We start from the raw sequence: 14,604 nt of genomic DNA, 5'->3' as shown, positions 1-14,604 counted from the left end.
CCTGCCCAGCCTGCCCAGCCCAGATCGCACTCCTGCACACGGCCCAGTCCAGTGAATACTGACCGGGTGGGGGTGGGGGCACAGCGGGACAGCCCAGCGCCCCCGAGTGGTGACGAACAGGAAATACACACACGGCTGCGTGAGGTTCCAAAAGTCCGTCAAGGTCCAGATTGTTCATTTCACAGGCTGAGGTGTATGGCTATGCTGCGAGTCTCTGAGATTCTTATTTGCTTAAAGGTTCGTCTTTTCTTTTTTTTTTTTTTTTTACCTTTTTTTGCAATCCTGGAGGAGCCCTTGGGGTGGCTCGGTCTGGTGGGAGCGAGCGGTGGCAGAGCTGGCCGCTCACTCTCCCCAAGTCTGAGAAATAAATACATTCATCACTGCACAAACATATTGATACAAAAACAACACTGTTCAGAGTGTTTGCACCGTCTGTGTTGGTAAGGACCAGCCCAGTGAGCCCCCCCACCCACTGCCGGGGGTGGGGGTGGGGGTGTCCCCTGGGGGTGGGGACCCACTGGAGTCAACGGAGCTGTGCAAAGGTCCCGGGGCTTTTTGGCTTGAGAGGGACCCTCACATCAACCCACCCCGAGGGTCGCAGGCAGAGTGGGGGAGATGGGAGGGCCCTCCATCCCAGGGCCCTAGCCCAGACTCGGGTCCCATGGCCAGAGCCAACGGCCATCCCCTGCTGTGCCAGCTGGCCGGGACCCCCACGGTCCGGCCAGGAGGCCTGGGGGCCGGTCAGCACCGGCCCACGCTCTTTGGTGCCAGCTGGGCTTTGAGAGGCCTGGGGCTGGGGAGGAGGGCTCAGGTGAATCCAGGGGGGCTCCGTGCCTGCCCCGGCCGCCCCTCTGCCCGTGAGCTGACTCAGAAGGGCCTCCAGCGTAAGGTGGGGATTCACTGGGACTGGCCTTACAGCTGCTGAGGTCTGAAACTGTAAAAGTTTATGTAAACAATGAGATAAATATATTAGTATCTTTTTTTCTGAGCCCATTGAGGTTCCATACTCATTCAAAATGTGCTTTGGTTTAAAAAATAGGTTTTGTGAATTTGGGTATGAGCTTTTTTTTTTTCTTTTTTTTTGTTTTTTTTTGTTTGTTTGTTTATCCTCTCTTTCCTACATGACATCTGCTATTTTCTCTGTTTCCTGTTTCTCCGAAACATTCAGGAATTAAGTGACTAAAGCAGAGAACTGTAAGCCGCCCTTGGCCTCCAACGGCCTAATTTCCTTGTGAGGCTCTTAACACATTTCCACGCACACACTCGCAAGCACACACTCCACATGAAATCAAAGGGAAAAGAAAACAAAACCAAGTGTTGTGTTAGTCCCACCCCTCCCCACAAACCCTTAAAATCTTAAATAGGAAACTAGTGTTTTGCTTTCTTGTTAAAATACAGAAAAGGCTCGATACAATACTCAGGTGGGTACAATACTATGTCGCACGAACGTCGTTGAGTGAGGGGCCTTTGCGCCCAGTCCCTGAAGTTCTGCAAATGAATCACCTACTCTCACGGGTCACCTCATGAATGCAGCCGCCCACAGCCCAAGAGGCCACACACAGGCCGGGCGCGCGCGTGCGTACAACTCCCGTGCAGTACAGACTTTGTGTCGTGTGGCTTAAGTGCTGACGGAGTGGGGTGGGGTCGGGAGGGCGGAGAGGCCTGGAAAGGACCCTGCCCCCCTCACCTGACTTCCGGGAACACGAGACCCTGGGTCCAGTGCTCCTTTCCCACACAGAGGGAGTAAGACCCAACTTGGGGCTCGGGGCGCCTTGAGATAGGCTCAGCCAGGAGCCCTCACTTGCAAAACACGCCCTTCCCCATTCGGGTCCCTGAACTCAGGCTGTTTTCAGCTGGAGGGTCTCTGGAGGGGTGAGGGTAGAGGATGACTCTAGAATTTTTTGGTCTGAACTTAAAAGTAGAAAGAAAAAAAAAAAAGCATGAAGCAAAATGAAAACAAAGCCGCTGGCCCAGCCCTACAGCGGCCTTGGTCTGGCCTCGCGAGCCTGACCCTTGGCCCATGGAAGGGTCCTGAGGCTGGCAGAGAAAACCCACAGTGAGGGGCGAGGGGTGGGACTCCAGACAGGGCCAAGACAATTAATGGCAGCCAGCCTCTTGCCAGAGTGGCCAGGACCGCCCCGAGAAGGTGCCAAAGCAGGGCAGGCCCCCTCCCTGTCCCCCAGGGGGGTATACATCACTTTGGTCAGTGCCTCCCCATGCCTCTGCACTGGCCTGGCAGGGGCTGCTGCTCTCCCAAGCTCCAGCTCTTGCAGGCCCAAGGGGCAGGATGGGGGGGGCTCACTTCCACCTCATCCTGGCCCTGGCGGGGAGCTGCAAGGAGCTGGCCCTGGCGGTGAGGCTCCACGCCCTGATGTCACATGGGGCTGGGGCTAAAGCACTCACCCACCGCACCCCCAACCCAGGCCCAGATCAGAAGCACACACGGGCTCCCTGATGCTCAGCAACACTCAGAACACCTGCAGGTGACACAGCGAGCGGTGCGCTCCGGGGCGCAGAGCCCCTCTCTGAGGGCGCTGGGGGTGGGGGGGGCCCAGGAGGCTCACCCACACGCGAGTCTTCCTGTGCACACTAACAGGAGGAAACCAAGTGTCACGGCCTCAGCTGCCAGCCACCAACACACTGTTCTCGTGGATTCAAGAGGTAGCAAAAGGTCAGAAGTCTCTCCACCTTGATCGGTAAGGAAGGAAGGAAAGCTCAGTTATCTGTCCACATGCACCACACTACATACATACATACATACATACATACATACATACACACACACACACACACACACACAGAAAATGAAAAAAGAAGAGTACCGACGGCTCTGGCATGGAGTCCAGCCTCCCCCCTCCCCCCCACAAATCCCAGACCTTCCAGTTCAAACATTCACATAAACGTTACACTGGTTTTTCTCTTAACAAAAAAGAAGTACCTCTAAACAAAGAATATTCCTCAGAAACTATAGGAAAATCACTCTCTCTCCTGAGGCAGCCGAGGCGGGGCTCGGGGCCCAGGGAAGCCTTTGGCCAAGAAGGGCTTCTGGGGCCTGGAGGGGTGGGCGCCCCTCAGCCCACAGCCAGGGCGGGGGCGGGAGGGGCAGCTGCCCCTGTACATTCAGTCTGCAGACCCAGGCTCAGCCCCGAGGGGCCGGGAGGAAAATAAACTCTTGTTGGTTTTGGTTTAGAAAACAAAATTCAAAAAGAAAAAAGGAACAGATCAGTAGGAATAACAGCAACATAGGCCCAGAGGGCTCTTTAGCTGTGGAGAGGTAGGCGGTGGGGGCCCCCTGACTGTCCCAGCGCCAGTGAGCAGTGACCGCTGGCTCGAGGAAGGAGGGCTCTGTCCCCTCCCCTCCGGCACCGCTCCCCAAAGAGCCAGGGTGGCCCGCACACAGACAAGCACTCGTGCACGCACACAGACTGCGCCCCTGGCCACGGGGCAGCCCTGCTCCTCCCCAGCGGAGGGAGGCCCCCACTTCCCCCTGCTCTGACCCGGCCTGCAGGAAAGGGGCCAGGTCCCATCGAGACCCCCGTGACCCACTCCCACAGGCCCTGCAGTGGCCCCTCTCAGGAAGCCGGGGGCCAGGGCGGAATCGGGAGGTAGACTGCACACCAGCAATGTGCACTCGGAGCTCGGGCCTCTCGGCTTCCCTCCTCTCGCTTCCCTTGGTACAGACTTGTCCATTAAAGCTCTGGGTGTGGGGGGCGGGGCTGGCTGCAGGTGCCCCCAGGAGCCACCCCCACGGGACCTGGGGGTCCTGGCCCCTCCCGCCCGGCCTCCGTGCTTCTTTCTTCCTTCCTTCGGTTGGCTCCCGAGGGCGAGTCTGCAGAGGGCAGCCTCGGGCCGGGGAGAAGGGTCTTTGGCTTCTAGGAGGGAGAGGTGTGCATGCGCAGGTGGCTGATGAGGTTGCGCTGCTGGGTGAACTTGCCCCCGCAGAGCTGGCACTCGTAGGGCTTCTCGCCCGAGTGCACACGCATGTGCTCGGTGAGGCGGTACTGGCGGGTGAAGCGCATGCCGCACTCGTCGCAGGCGAAGGGCTTGAGGCCCAGGTGGCTCCGCATGTGGCGCGTCATGGTGCCGCGCTGCGTGAACATTTTGCCGCAGATGTTGCAGGGGAAAGGCCGGGTCAGCCAGTGTGTCTTCTCGTGCTGCCGCAGCGTGGCTGGGTCCTTGTAGGTCTTCTCGCAGACCGAGCACTTGAAGGGCCGGGGCTCGGCCGTGTAGGCTGCGCTGGGCGCCGACAGGTCCTCGGCCTCCTCCTCAGCGCCCCCACTGCCCGTCTCGTAGGCACCCTCCTCCTTGATAAACAGCTCCTCCTCCGTGTGTGTCTCCACGTGGGCATTGAGCTGCTCGGAGCTGGGGAAGCCTTTGGCGCAGGGGATGCACACATACAGGTTGTCCCCATAGGACACGGTCTCGTAGCCCTCCTGCCGGTACATGTAGTGCGTGCCGGCGTGGCCGCTGCCCCCCTCGCTCCCACTCTGCCCGCTGTCCTCACTCCCATCCTTGCCGTTCTCCTCCTCCTCCTTGCAGGGGTACGGGGGCTCCACGTAGGGCCCACTGGGGCCACCCCCCCCCAACGCTGCTGGCCAGGATGCCATTGGGAACCCTGTCCCCTAGCCCCTCGCCCTCTTCCCCTGGGCAGGGGCCCTTGGGCCCCGCTTCCCTCCGCTCAAAGGGGGACCCCACCCTGGGCTCCTTCTTGCTCCACTCCTTCTTGCGGGCCGAGTGCCGCAGGCTCTTCCGGGGCTGCCCACCGGGTCCCTCCAGCAGGCTCAGGTGGTTGTCCTCGGCCCCCTCCAGGTCCATGGGCTCATTGGGGGTGCCCCCCAGCTCAGCATAAGAGGCACTGTTGGCAACAGGAGGGGCGGAGGCTGAGAGGGGCGAGCCGTGCTGACTGTCACTCAGCTGGGCTGAGTCGTCAGGGGTCAGGGGGGGACCGGGGGTGGCGGGAGGCAGGGGAGGGCTCTTCTTGGACAAGTCCAGGCCCAGCTCCTGCTCGCAGCCCCCGCTGCTCCCATTGGTGCTGCAGCTGCCCAGGCCGGCCTCCCCGCTGGCTGGACAGACGGCCCGGCCCAGGCCATGCACACCCTCCTGGCTGGAGCCTCCGAGGAAGAGCTCGTCATCCGAGCCTTTGGCCTGGGGGAGCTCCTGGGGGGTGTGGGCCCCCTTTCGTCCGTCCACGAGCCCCGGATACCGCGCCTGGATGACGGAGGCTGTGGACAGCCGCTGGCTGCGGGGCGGCCTCCCCATGCCAGTGGCGCCCACCCGACCGGAGCCGAAGGGCTTGCCGGCTCGCTTGAGTTTACGGCGGCAGAGCGCTGCCAACTCGGGCAGCTGGAGGTAGCTGGCGGCAGTGAGGAGAGTGCTGAAGTTGGGCTCGGCCGGCTGGTCGCTGGGCAGCAGCTTGCCCGTGTAGATGAAGTCCAAGATCTGCTGGAACACCGTGGAGCTGACCATGTCTGTGTCCAGGTTGATGAGGTTGTCGTGCAGGACCAGGGACTTGAAGTAGATGCTGCTGGCAGCCAGGACGTTCTTGTGCGCACGGAAGATGGAGTTCTCCACCATGATGATGACATCACACAGGAAGCCCTTCGTCCTCTGCTGGTTCAGCTGCAGCAGGAGCTGCTTGGAGTGGCTGGGCAGCTCCATGTCGGGCCCCATGTCCCCACGCCCCGCCCACGCGTACCACCTGTGGGCAAGAACAGGCGCATGGGCATTAGCCACCTGGGAGCCTCCGGCAAGGGCTCCGGGACAGGGTGGGGCTGTGGTGGTGCTCAGGGAGGCCTCACCAGGCACGGTACCCAGGAAAGGAACTCACACTACCCATGGGGACTCATGCTGCCCGAAAAGCGACAGGGGCACCGGTCCCATTTGCACAGAAGCAGAGGACAATGGTCACGTGGTGCCGAGCGGAGAAAATGGGATGTGACTTTGGCTCCACAGCCCAGGGCACCCTCTCCACACTAAAGAAGTCGGCCACAAGCCCGCAGGAGACTAAAAAATGACGAGCAGGGGACCGTGAGGTGCTGGGAAGCAGCAGGGACTGAGGTGAGCAGAAGCTCCCAGGTGGGCTCACTTCCCACACGGGCAGGCAACTTCCCAGTTTTTAGGACAAGCTAGAAATTGAGATTTTCAGATTGCATCTCCCAATGCCAAATAAAGGTTCTTTTTCCTTAAATAGCACGTGGACCAAATCAAATATGCAGCCTCCACCTGTGACCTCTGCTCTGCCCCGGGTGCCTCTCAAACCCGCGGCTTCCCAGTCAGGTGTGCCAACGCTCAGTCCTGCCTGCACACACGCTGCAGTCCGGCCACAGTCCCCTGCCGGCGCCTGCTCCCAACCCACAGGGGCCTCGCCCCCGGGAGGGCCCTGAGCACCCCAGCCTGGGTCTCTAGGTGCTGAGCAGAAAAGGGGGCCTGGTCAAGCCCCTGGCACCACTGGGGCCCCGGGAAAAGCAGCCAGCTGGCCCTGCCAGACCGGCACAGACGCTAACTGATGCCATTAATAAACAGAGAGAGGCCGCTGACCTCCACGGGAACCGTGCAGGTGGGCTGTGCAACAGCATGCACATGGGTCTCTGAGAGCAGGGTGCTCTGACCAGGCGGCCACCCCAATGAGCAGCAGGACCTGAGCACAAGGTGTGGCTCCCTGCTCCCTCCGGCCCTTCAGGGAACATGCACCCTCCCACAGGCAACTCTGTGCCATGCAGTTGACAAGGGTACCTTCATGTCCTTCGGCTCAGGGCTCAATCTCTGAAAGTGACTGCTCTGAGCCTTGCCCCACCTGGGACCCCTCTGCCTCTACCAGTGTACCCAGCCCAGTCCTGCCTCCCTTGGGGCAGAGTCTGAAGGGATCACGCCCACGTTGCCTTCCTGTAACACAAACACTTCCCGCGCCCCGCTGCCCCATGCCTGCCCTCATTTGCAAAGACAGAGGAAAACCCTACTAACCACGCACACCCCAAAGGTGGCCTCAGAACTGTGAACACACATGGGGGAGACACGGCCGCAAGCTAGCACTCAGGGCCTAATAGGAGGCAGCAAGCACCCGCTCAGCCAGCACAGCCTTACAAGCCCGCTCAGCTGGGGCTCAGAGGCTAGAGCCTGCATCCCGAGGGAACCTACCCTCTGCCACCCCCTGCCCCTCAGCCAGCCAGGAAGGGACAAAGAGCCCAAGGCACGGTTTCCACACTGGCCGGGACACCCAGCCCCAAGGAAATGCAGTGTCAGCCCCACCAGCACTAAGGATACCTGGTGCTCCCAGGCTGGCAAGAGAGGGCAGGCCAAGGGCAGGAGGTCCCGTCCTCCAAGAGCCTGTGAGCCACAGCAGCCCCTCCTCTGCAGGCTGAGGGCAGTGGGCCCCAGCCTCACCTGCATGCTACCCAGCACTGTGTGCACATGAAGGGCCAGGCTGCGAACTGCAGGGCTGTGTGGGCAGCCCAGGTGGCCCTCCCCCTCACTTCCCCCCCTCCCCAGCCTACCGGAGTGCCAGGGGCCCAGAAACCATGTGCGCAGCAGCCAGCGGGGGTGGCCTCCTTGAGCGCGCGGCCTCCCTGGGGGTGCATCAATGCCTGGTCACCTGAGGAGGAGAAGATGGACAGGGTCAGCTGGACAGACATCAGCCAAGGGCGAGAAGGAGCGCCAGTAAAGGGGCAGGCACCTGGTAGTCCCGGGGCCCTCACTCCTGGGAAGGTCTGGGGTCTCTCTGGCTGGGGTGCCAGGGGCAGCCACAGTGCCCAGCAGCCATCAGGCCCGGTGGCAGGGAAGGCCACAGGCCTGGAGAGCTCAGCAGGGCTGCACTCTTCTCCCACCCAGAAGATTTAGGGTACTCTTCAGGGCCCCCTAGGCCTGTGGGGGAGCTGGTGGCAGGCGGCCTGGGCAAGGCCCTTCTCAGGCTGGCCACATTTACATAACAAAAGGTCAAAATTGGAGGCACTAGTGCAATGGGCTATTTATAAGAACCAGTCTCAACCGCTTCTGGCTCTCCTGCCTCCTTCCCTTCCTGATCTGCTCCCGCCACCCCCTCCCTGCCCAGAGGGCCCAGCCCCCTCCTGCCCAGCCCAGTCGGACCACATGGCCTCCCCTCGCAGGAGTTTCTGCAGGCCTGGCCTTTCAATACCAGCCCGCCAAAGCCAGCTGCCGCCAGATGTAAAGGTCTCCTTCTGCCCCCACCACCCCCCCTCCCCCAGAGATGCAGGTCCCCAGGGAGGGGGATCCTGAGGTTCTGACTTTTTGCACCCCACTCAGCAAGCCTGGGCTCCCTTGGAATGGAGCCAAGGGTGGGGGCGGAGGCGCACAGCAGCCTGGAGCCCATCCCTGCCTGCCCTTCCCCCACCCCCAGGGCCAGGGCGGCTCAGCAGGTCCCTCAGGAATGTGACCAGACCCGGGGTGCGGGGTGGCTGGGAGGCCTCCGCTCCAGCCAGCCAGCTGTCTCTCTGGCCCCCAGCACAGTCCTCCTCTCATGGGGTGGCCCGGGGGTGTGGGAAAGTGGGGAGGGGGAACGGTTGGTCCAGAATCCCACCCATGGCCCAGATGGCAGGAGAACCAGTTCTGTTGGTCCAGAGGCCTGAGAGCACCTTCGTCTGCATTTAATGAAGGCCCTGGACCCCTTGCGTGTGTAGAGAGTTCAGGCTCTCCTGCCAAGTGACACCAGAGGTGGCCAGCAGGACAGAGTAGAGCTCAGCCTTAGGAAGGGGGGCAGAGACCACCTCAGCGCTGGCGAGAGCAGCCCTGAAAAATGAAGTGGGAGCCACAGCGATGTGTTCGAGCCTACCAGATGCCCACCACACAGCCTGCTCCCCACCAGATCTCAGGGCAACCCAAGCCCTGCTGGGGCACAGCGTCCACACCGTGGCCCCCAATTTAGCACATACCAGACCCCGCAACTAGGGATTACCTGCCCTCGTCAGAGATCAGGCCAACAACCACTGAACACCACGCACAGAGGGGGCAGCAGAACAGAACTTGGGGGCTTCCACAGGTACTCACTGCTCCAGCCCTGCCAGCCACTTCACCAGCCACGGGAAGGCAGAGTGACTGACCAAGGTCTCCGAGGTTGGGTCAGACATGACTCTTCTTGGGCCCAACTTCCCCACAGGGACTCCACAGGACAGGGCTGAGTCGCCTTCCCAGTGCCCTCCACTGGGTGGGGCCACAGCGGGGCTGCCTCCTGGGCGGTCAGAGCCAGCACAATGCCACCCTACCTGCCTCCCACCCCAGGCGGGGCCAGGGAGGCCGCCACCACCGACGTTAACCTCACCACAGGGGAGGGGGCGCCCCACTACTGCGGGGCCAGGACCCCCGCAAAGCCTTGCTCTTTTCTTCCCTGCCAACAGGAACAAGCAGACGATCCTCTGCCCTACAGCTCAACACGGGCTGGAGGAGCAGCAGGCACCTGTGCTGGAGAGGTCACAGCCCCAGGGGAGGCGGGTGCCAGAGAAACATGACCGTGGGGGCTGGCCCAGTAAGCTGGCAGCGCAGTCCCCCACCGGGTACAGGGGCTTGGTGCCCAGCCTTGGCAGGAGCCCACAAGCTGGGATGAAGATACCACCTGGCACCAGCTCCTGGCACCCAGCAGCCCCCTGGCAGCAGGCCCAGGCAGTGTGCCTATCAGCCCCAAGGATCCACACCCAGCTCAGAACCGTTGCCTGCCGGAGCACTGGCTCCAGGAAGCCCAGGATCTGGGGCAGTGGGATCATCAGGTACTCCTCTGAGGCCAAGACCTAGCCCATCTTGGGGGGGCAGGGGGAGATGAGTCCCTGGCTAGGCTGACCCCGGGGGAAGGGCAGTAGGAAAAGAGTCCCTGGGGAAGGCCAGCTCTGGCTTCTTGTGAACACAGAAGGGAGAATGAACAGAGAGACCTGGCTATAACACCTGGATTCCCTTCCCAGGTCCTTGTTTACAAAATGGTCCACCCCCACCTACCCAGCTGGGCTGTTAGGCAGAGAACTACACAGGTCTCTGCTGAATTCTCATGCCCTTTTCTCCCCCTCCAAGTCCCTGCCAGAGAAAAGCCAGACACGCCCCCGCCCCGCCACACACACACACACACACACACACACACACACACACACACACTGAGGTGAGGGCAGGCCCAGGGCCCAGACACCCCAGACTCTTAAAACACACACCCACTCAGGGGCGCCTGGGTGGCTCAGTCGTTAAGCGTCTGCCTTCCGGCTCAGGTCATGATCCCGGGGTCCTGGGATCGAGCCCCGCATCAGGCTCCCTGCGCAGCGGGAAGCCTGCTTCTCCCTCTCCCCCTGCTTAGTGTTCCCTCTCTGGCTGTGTCTACTCTGTCAAACAAATAAATAAAATATTTAAAAAACACAAAACAAAACACACACACCCGGGGCGCCTGGGTGGCTCAGTCGTTAAGCATCTGCCTTCGGCTCAGGTCGTGATCCCAGGGTCCTGGGATCGAGCCCCATATCGGGCTCCCTGCTCGGCAGGAAGCCTGCTTCTCCCTCTCCCACTCCCCCTGCTTGTGTTCCCTCTCTCGCTGTGTCTCTGTCAAATAAATAAATAATATCTTTAAAAAAAAAAAACACACACACACCCACCGAAGGGAAGGCCAGGCCCACAAAGTTGAGCCGAGGGAGCGGGCCGAGCTCCCTGCACCTGTCCGCTTGCTCCTTCCAGTCTACCCTCCTCACTACAGGCATGAAAGGCCCGACCAGGCAATGCCATCCTGTGGAAAGAAACATCTTGGGGGCACAAATGCCCAATCAACAAACGAGGTTCTGAGGATAGGGGGTGGAAGTATAAGAAAACTATAAATTCTGTATATTCATTTCTGTAATATTCAGAATTTAAAATAATCATGTATTACTTTTACAATCCTTAAAAAAAAAAAAAAAGAACTGATGCACGAACATGGATAAATCTCAAAATCATGACGTCAAGTGAAGAAAACCTTACACAAAAGAGTAGAGACCCACAATTCCATTTAAAGTAAGTTCTAGAAAAGACAGAACTAGTCCCTGGTAGAAACAAAATCAAAAGACCCTGTGGAGGGTGAGGTGAGCACTGTTTGGGAAGGAGCATGAGGAACTTTCTGGGCTGAGCATGGCTCTATATCTTTGTTAAGGTGAATGTACTCACTGGTCAAAATTCAAAGGGTTGCCTGAAATTTGGGTACCATGTTGCATATAAATTTTACATCAAATTGAAAACAAAAATTCCAACAAATAGAAAAAGAACAGAGCTTCCAGAGGACATGCCCTTCTCAGCAGCTCACTACCAGCTAACATTCACTCAACCTGGGCACACAAGAAGCAGTTCATGAGGGCAGGGTGGTCATAGCACGAACAAATCCGTCTCCCTCCTGGTTCCATCCTGGCTCGGCAGCCCTTGTGGGTCTTTAGTAGGTAGTCAAAGCCCAAGGCCAAGGATACTCCGAAGACTCCCCCACCCTGCCCCCCAAACACACAGCAGCCAAAAGGCCAATGAGGATGGCGGAGGCATGGCCCCATGGCCTCCTGACCCATGGAACAGCACCCCATTAGGAGCCCCACTTGCCCATGATCCCAGGCAGTCTACATGGCCTCGAGGGCTCGTGGGGAGGCTAGAATGGGGCCAACTTCCAGGCCTCTTTTCCTAGCACCCCACAAAAAGCAGAACATGCTCTGGCCCAGCCTTTCGAAGGCCATGAGAGAAGGTTTTACAATAAAAGTGATCATTGCGGTGCCTGGGTGGCTCAGTCGGCTGGGCATCTGACTCTTGATTTCTCGTTATCAGCTCAGGTCATGATCTCAGGGTCATGAGATGGAGCCCCATGTCAGGCTCCACGCTCGGCATGGAGTCTGCTTGAGATTCTCTCTCCCTCTGCCCCTCCATTTATGCACGCTCTCCCCCGCCCCCACCGAAATAAATAAATAAATACAATCTTTTAAAACAATAAAGTAACGTAAAAGTGATCTTTGCTTAAGCAGAGAGCCCAGGAGAACAATTCCAACCACCTATCCAATGGGAACTGCCCCAACTTAGCCTGGACACTCATTGTGTCCAGAGCCTGGGCTCCAGGAGGCCTAGGCATTCAGAACTACTCTGGTCAGTGGTGCCTGGCTGGCTCAGTCAGCAGAGCAGGCAACTCTTGATCTCAGGGTCGTGAGTTCAAGCCCCATATTGGGTGTAGAGATTACTTAAAAATAAAACTCAAGGAAAAAAAAAAGTAACTATTCTGGTCATTCAACCTCCACTGGTGCCCTCTGGAGACCAGACTGGCAGCAGGCCCTGCATCCCTCCTAGAGACAGAGGAGCACATCCCACCCCCACTTCCAACCCCATGGGTAGGAGCCAGACCCAGGGTGTCGTTTCACAGCTGGCACACTCCCTGACCCTCGTGAGCAGTATGCTCCTGAAAAATGCTGTCCTTTCAACCCAATGCCTAACCTCCTGCAGGCAGGACCCCCCCCACACGCTCCAGAGGCAACTGTGGGCACCGACTGAAAGGCTTCCCAATTTCACAAAACTTCTCTACCTCTCTCCCAACCAGAAGGGTGGGCCCTAGAGAGAAAGGTGAAGGACAGGGAAATGGGGCCCACCTGCCTCCCCTCCCTGGGCTGGCCCCTTTGCCCAGATCTCCTAGAAACTTTGCCACCCCACCTCCCTCTCTGGTGGCCCTCCCTCACTTTCTTGAGCGGGACTTCCCACAGGAGTCTTGAAGCTATGCCGGGGGACAGGAGGAACTCCATCCAGCCCACTCCAAAGCACCCAAAAGGAGACTGTCTTTTCTCCTTAACGACCTGGGAAGGAACGCCTAGCCAGAAGTAACGGTGACACAGGAATCTTCCAGCCACCCCTTGCCCACCCAGAGTTCCACTGCCAGATGGGAGACACAAAGCATGCCAAGCAGAGAGGCAGTGCTGGGTACAGCCAGCCACAAGGCAGCTTCCACACCCACAGGGGTTTAGCTCATCTGTGTCAGAGAGGGTCCTAAACATGCTGGCTACTGTCCCCAAGCCTGAATCTGAGGTCAGCATCCACCTTAGTCACAGCTGACCTGCACCTGTCACCTGGTACTCCAGGTATGGCCCTAACAGGTGCCTCTTCCTTGAAGGCCTGGCCCTACCCAGGCTGCAAGAGAACAGCTTGATGGCATGGCGGAGACAAGCTGGAAGGTACAAGCAGGATCCAGAAGAGCACAAGGCCCAGTCCCCAAGCCACCAACCAGCCCTGCATTGGCCAGAAGCCCCAGACCGCGTTCTCCTGTCCCAATGGCCTGGAGTTCTATTCTATATCCCTCTTCTCTTTCTCTTTTTTTAAAGAGAGAAAGAGTGGGGAGAGGGACAGAAGGAGAGAGAGAATCTCAAGCAGACTCCCCGCTGAGCACGAAGTCCAGGACAGGGCTCGATCTCACGACCCTGAGAGCACGACCTGAGCTGAAATCAAGAATCCGACACTCAACTGACTGAGCCAGCCAGGCATCCCCTCTATATCCGTCTTGTCTGTATTCCTCCATGAAGTCTTTCCCATCCCCTTCACTGTTCGGGGGGGAGCCTCTCTCCCCTTCACCCACCCACCCCACCTCAGCCTGCCCCCCTGGGGAAGACTGGCGTGTTATCTCCACCTCCAGGGACAGATAAGACAACAAAGGTCTGGGGGTTAAAGAACCTGCACAAGGTCACAAGAGCACGCAGGTGGCAGAATGAGGACTCAAAGCCTGATCCAGAGCACAGTCCTCCATGCATCAGAAAGAGGGTCTTGGTCTCCAGCTCCACCCTCATCTCCCCCTGCCCACCACCAGCCACCTGCCCATCACAGCAGAGCCTTACCTGGGCTGCATTCTCCTGACCTCAGTGTATAAGGTCAACCCAGCTCCTTTATCGCCTGAGGCCAGTGAGAAGCTTGGGGCTACAAGTGACAAGATGCCCCCTCCCCCGCCCCGGCACGCAGCCTGCTCTGGGTGCCCAGGCTGTGCCCGGTGCTCTTCTGAGAACACCCCTGGCCTCCATGACCTCTCTGGTCTGTCCCTCCAGGCATGGGCTGGTGGTGGGTGGGACTCAGTGCTCTGGGCAAGCCCAGCCGTGTAATCCAGCCCAGACCTGGATGCCGGCCAGCAGCTCCTGGCTCTTCTCCCAGACCATCCTCCTGGAAAGCAACAGGCTCTGCGAATGCCAGGAGCCCAGCCCTCCCTCGGACGTGGCTTCTACGAAATAAACATTTGGGTTCCACTCAGTGCACTGGTGATCTGATCACCAGGGACCCAGCGCTGGCATCCTTCCCCACCCCTCAGGCCAGCCCTGTTGCCCAGCCACCCGCTCACTCTGAACAGCAAGGGAAGTGGCATCCACCCCAGCTGGACTTCGAGTCTGTCCTGAAATCCCTTCAGGCCCCACTGAAGACCCCGTGCTGCCCATGACGGGCCGGGCCCTGACCACCTTCGTCTCTGTGCTCTCCCATCCGAGAGGTGGGCCTGCTCCCGGGTAATTCAACACCACGACAAAGTGCCCGTGTGAGGAGAGCCCTGGCAGGAAGCTCAACACTGCACAGGCCCGGTGGCCTGCAAACCTTGCTTCTCCAGGGCAGCCTCGGGTCTTCTCCCTCCCCCAGGCCTACAACCCTCCCATCACTCCTGGCTTTGGAGCTGACCAG

General features: G+C 59.4%; 1 protein-coding gene across 1 annotated transcript in view; it reads right to left on the bottom strand.

Moving 5' to 3' along the window:
* Positions 1-249: 249 nt before the first annotated feature.
* HIC2 (HIC ZBTB transcriptional repressor 2) overlaps positions 250-14,604 on the bottom strand; it is a 30,382-nt gene continuing 16,027 nt past the window's right edge. The window contains 3 exon segments of the mRNA XM_032397615.1: positions 250-4,589; positions 4,591-5,698; positions 7,491-7,588. Coding sequence (XP_032253506.1) covers positions 3,873-4,589; positions 4,591-5,698; positions 7,491-7,516 — 1,851 coding nt within the window. The 5' untranslated portion in view covers positions 7,517-7,588 and the 3' untranslated portion in view covers positions 250-3,872.

This window comes from Phoca vitulina, unplaced genomic scaffold, assembly GCF_004348235.1.
Source record: "Phoca vitulina isolate PV1807 unplaced genomic scaffold, GSC_HSeal_1.0 scaffold100, whole genome shotgun sequence".
In the NCBI taxonomy this organism is placed as follows: Eukaryota; Metazoa; Chordata; class Mammalia; order Carnivora; family Phocidae; genus Phoca; species Phoca vitulina.
This window is presented reverse-complemented; position numbering and strand designations above follow the sequence as displayed.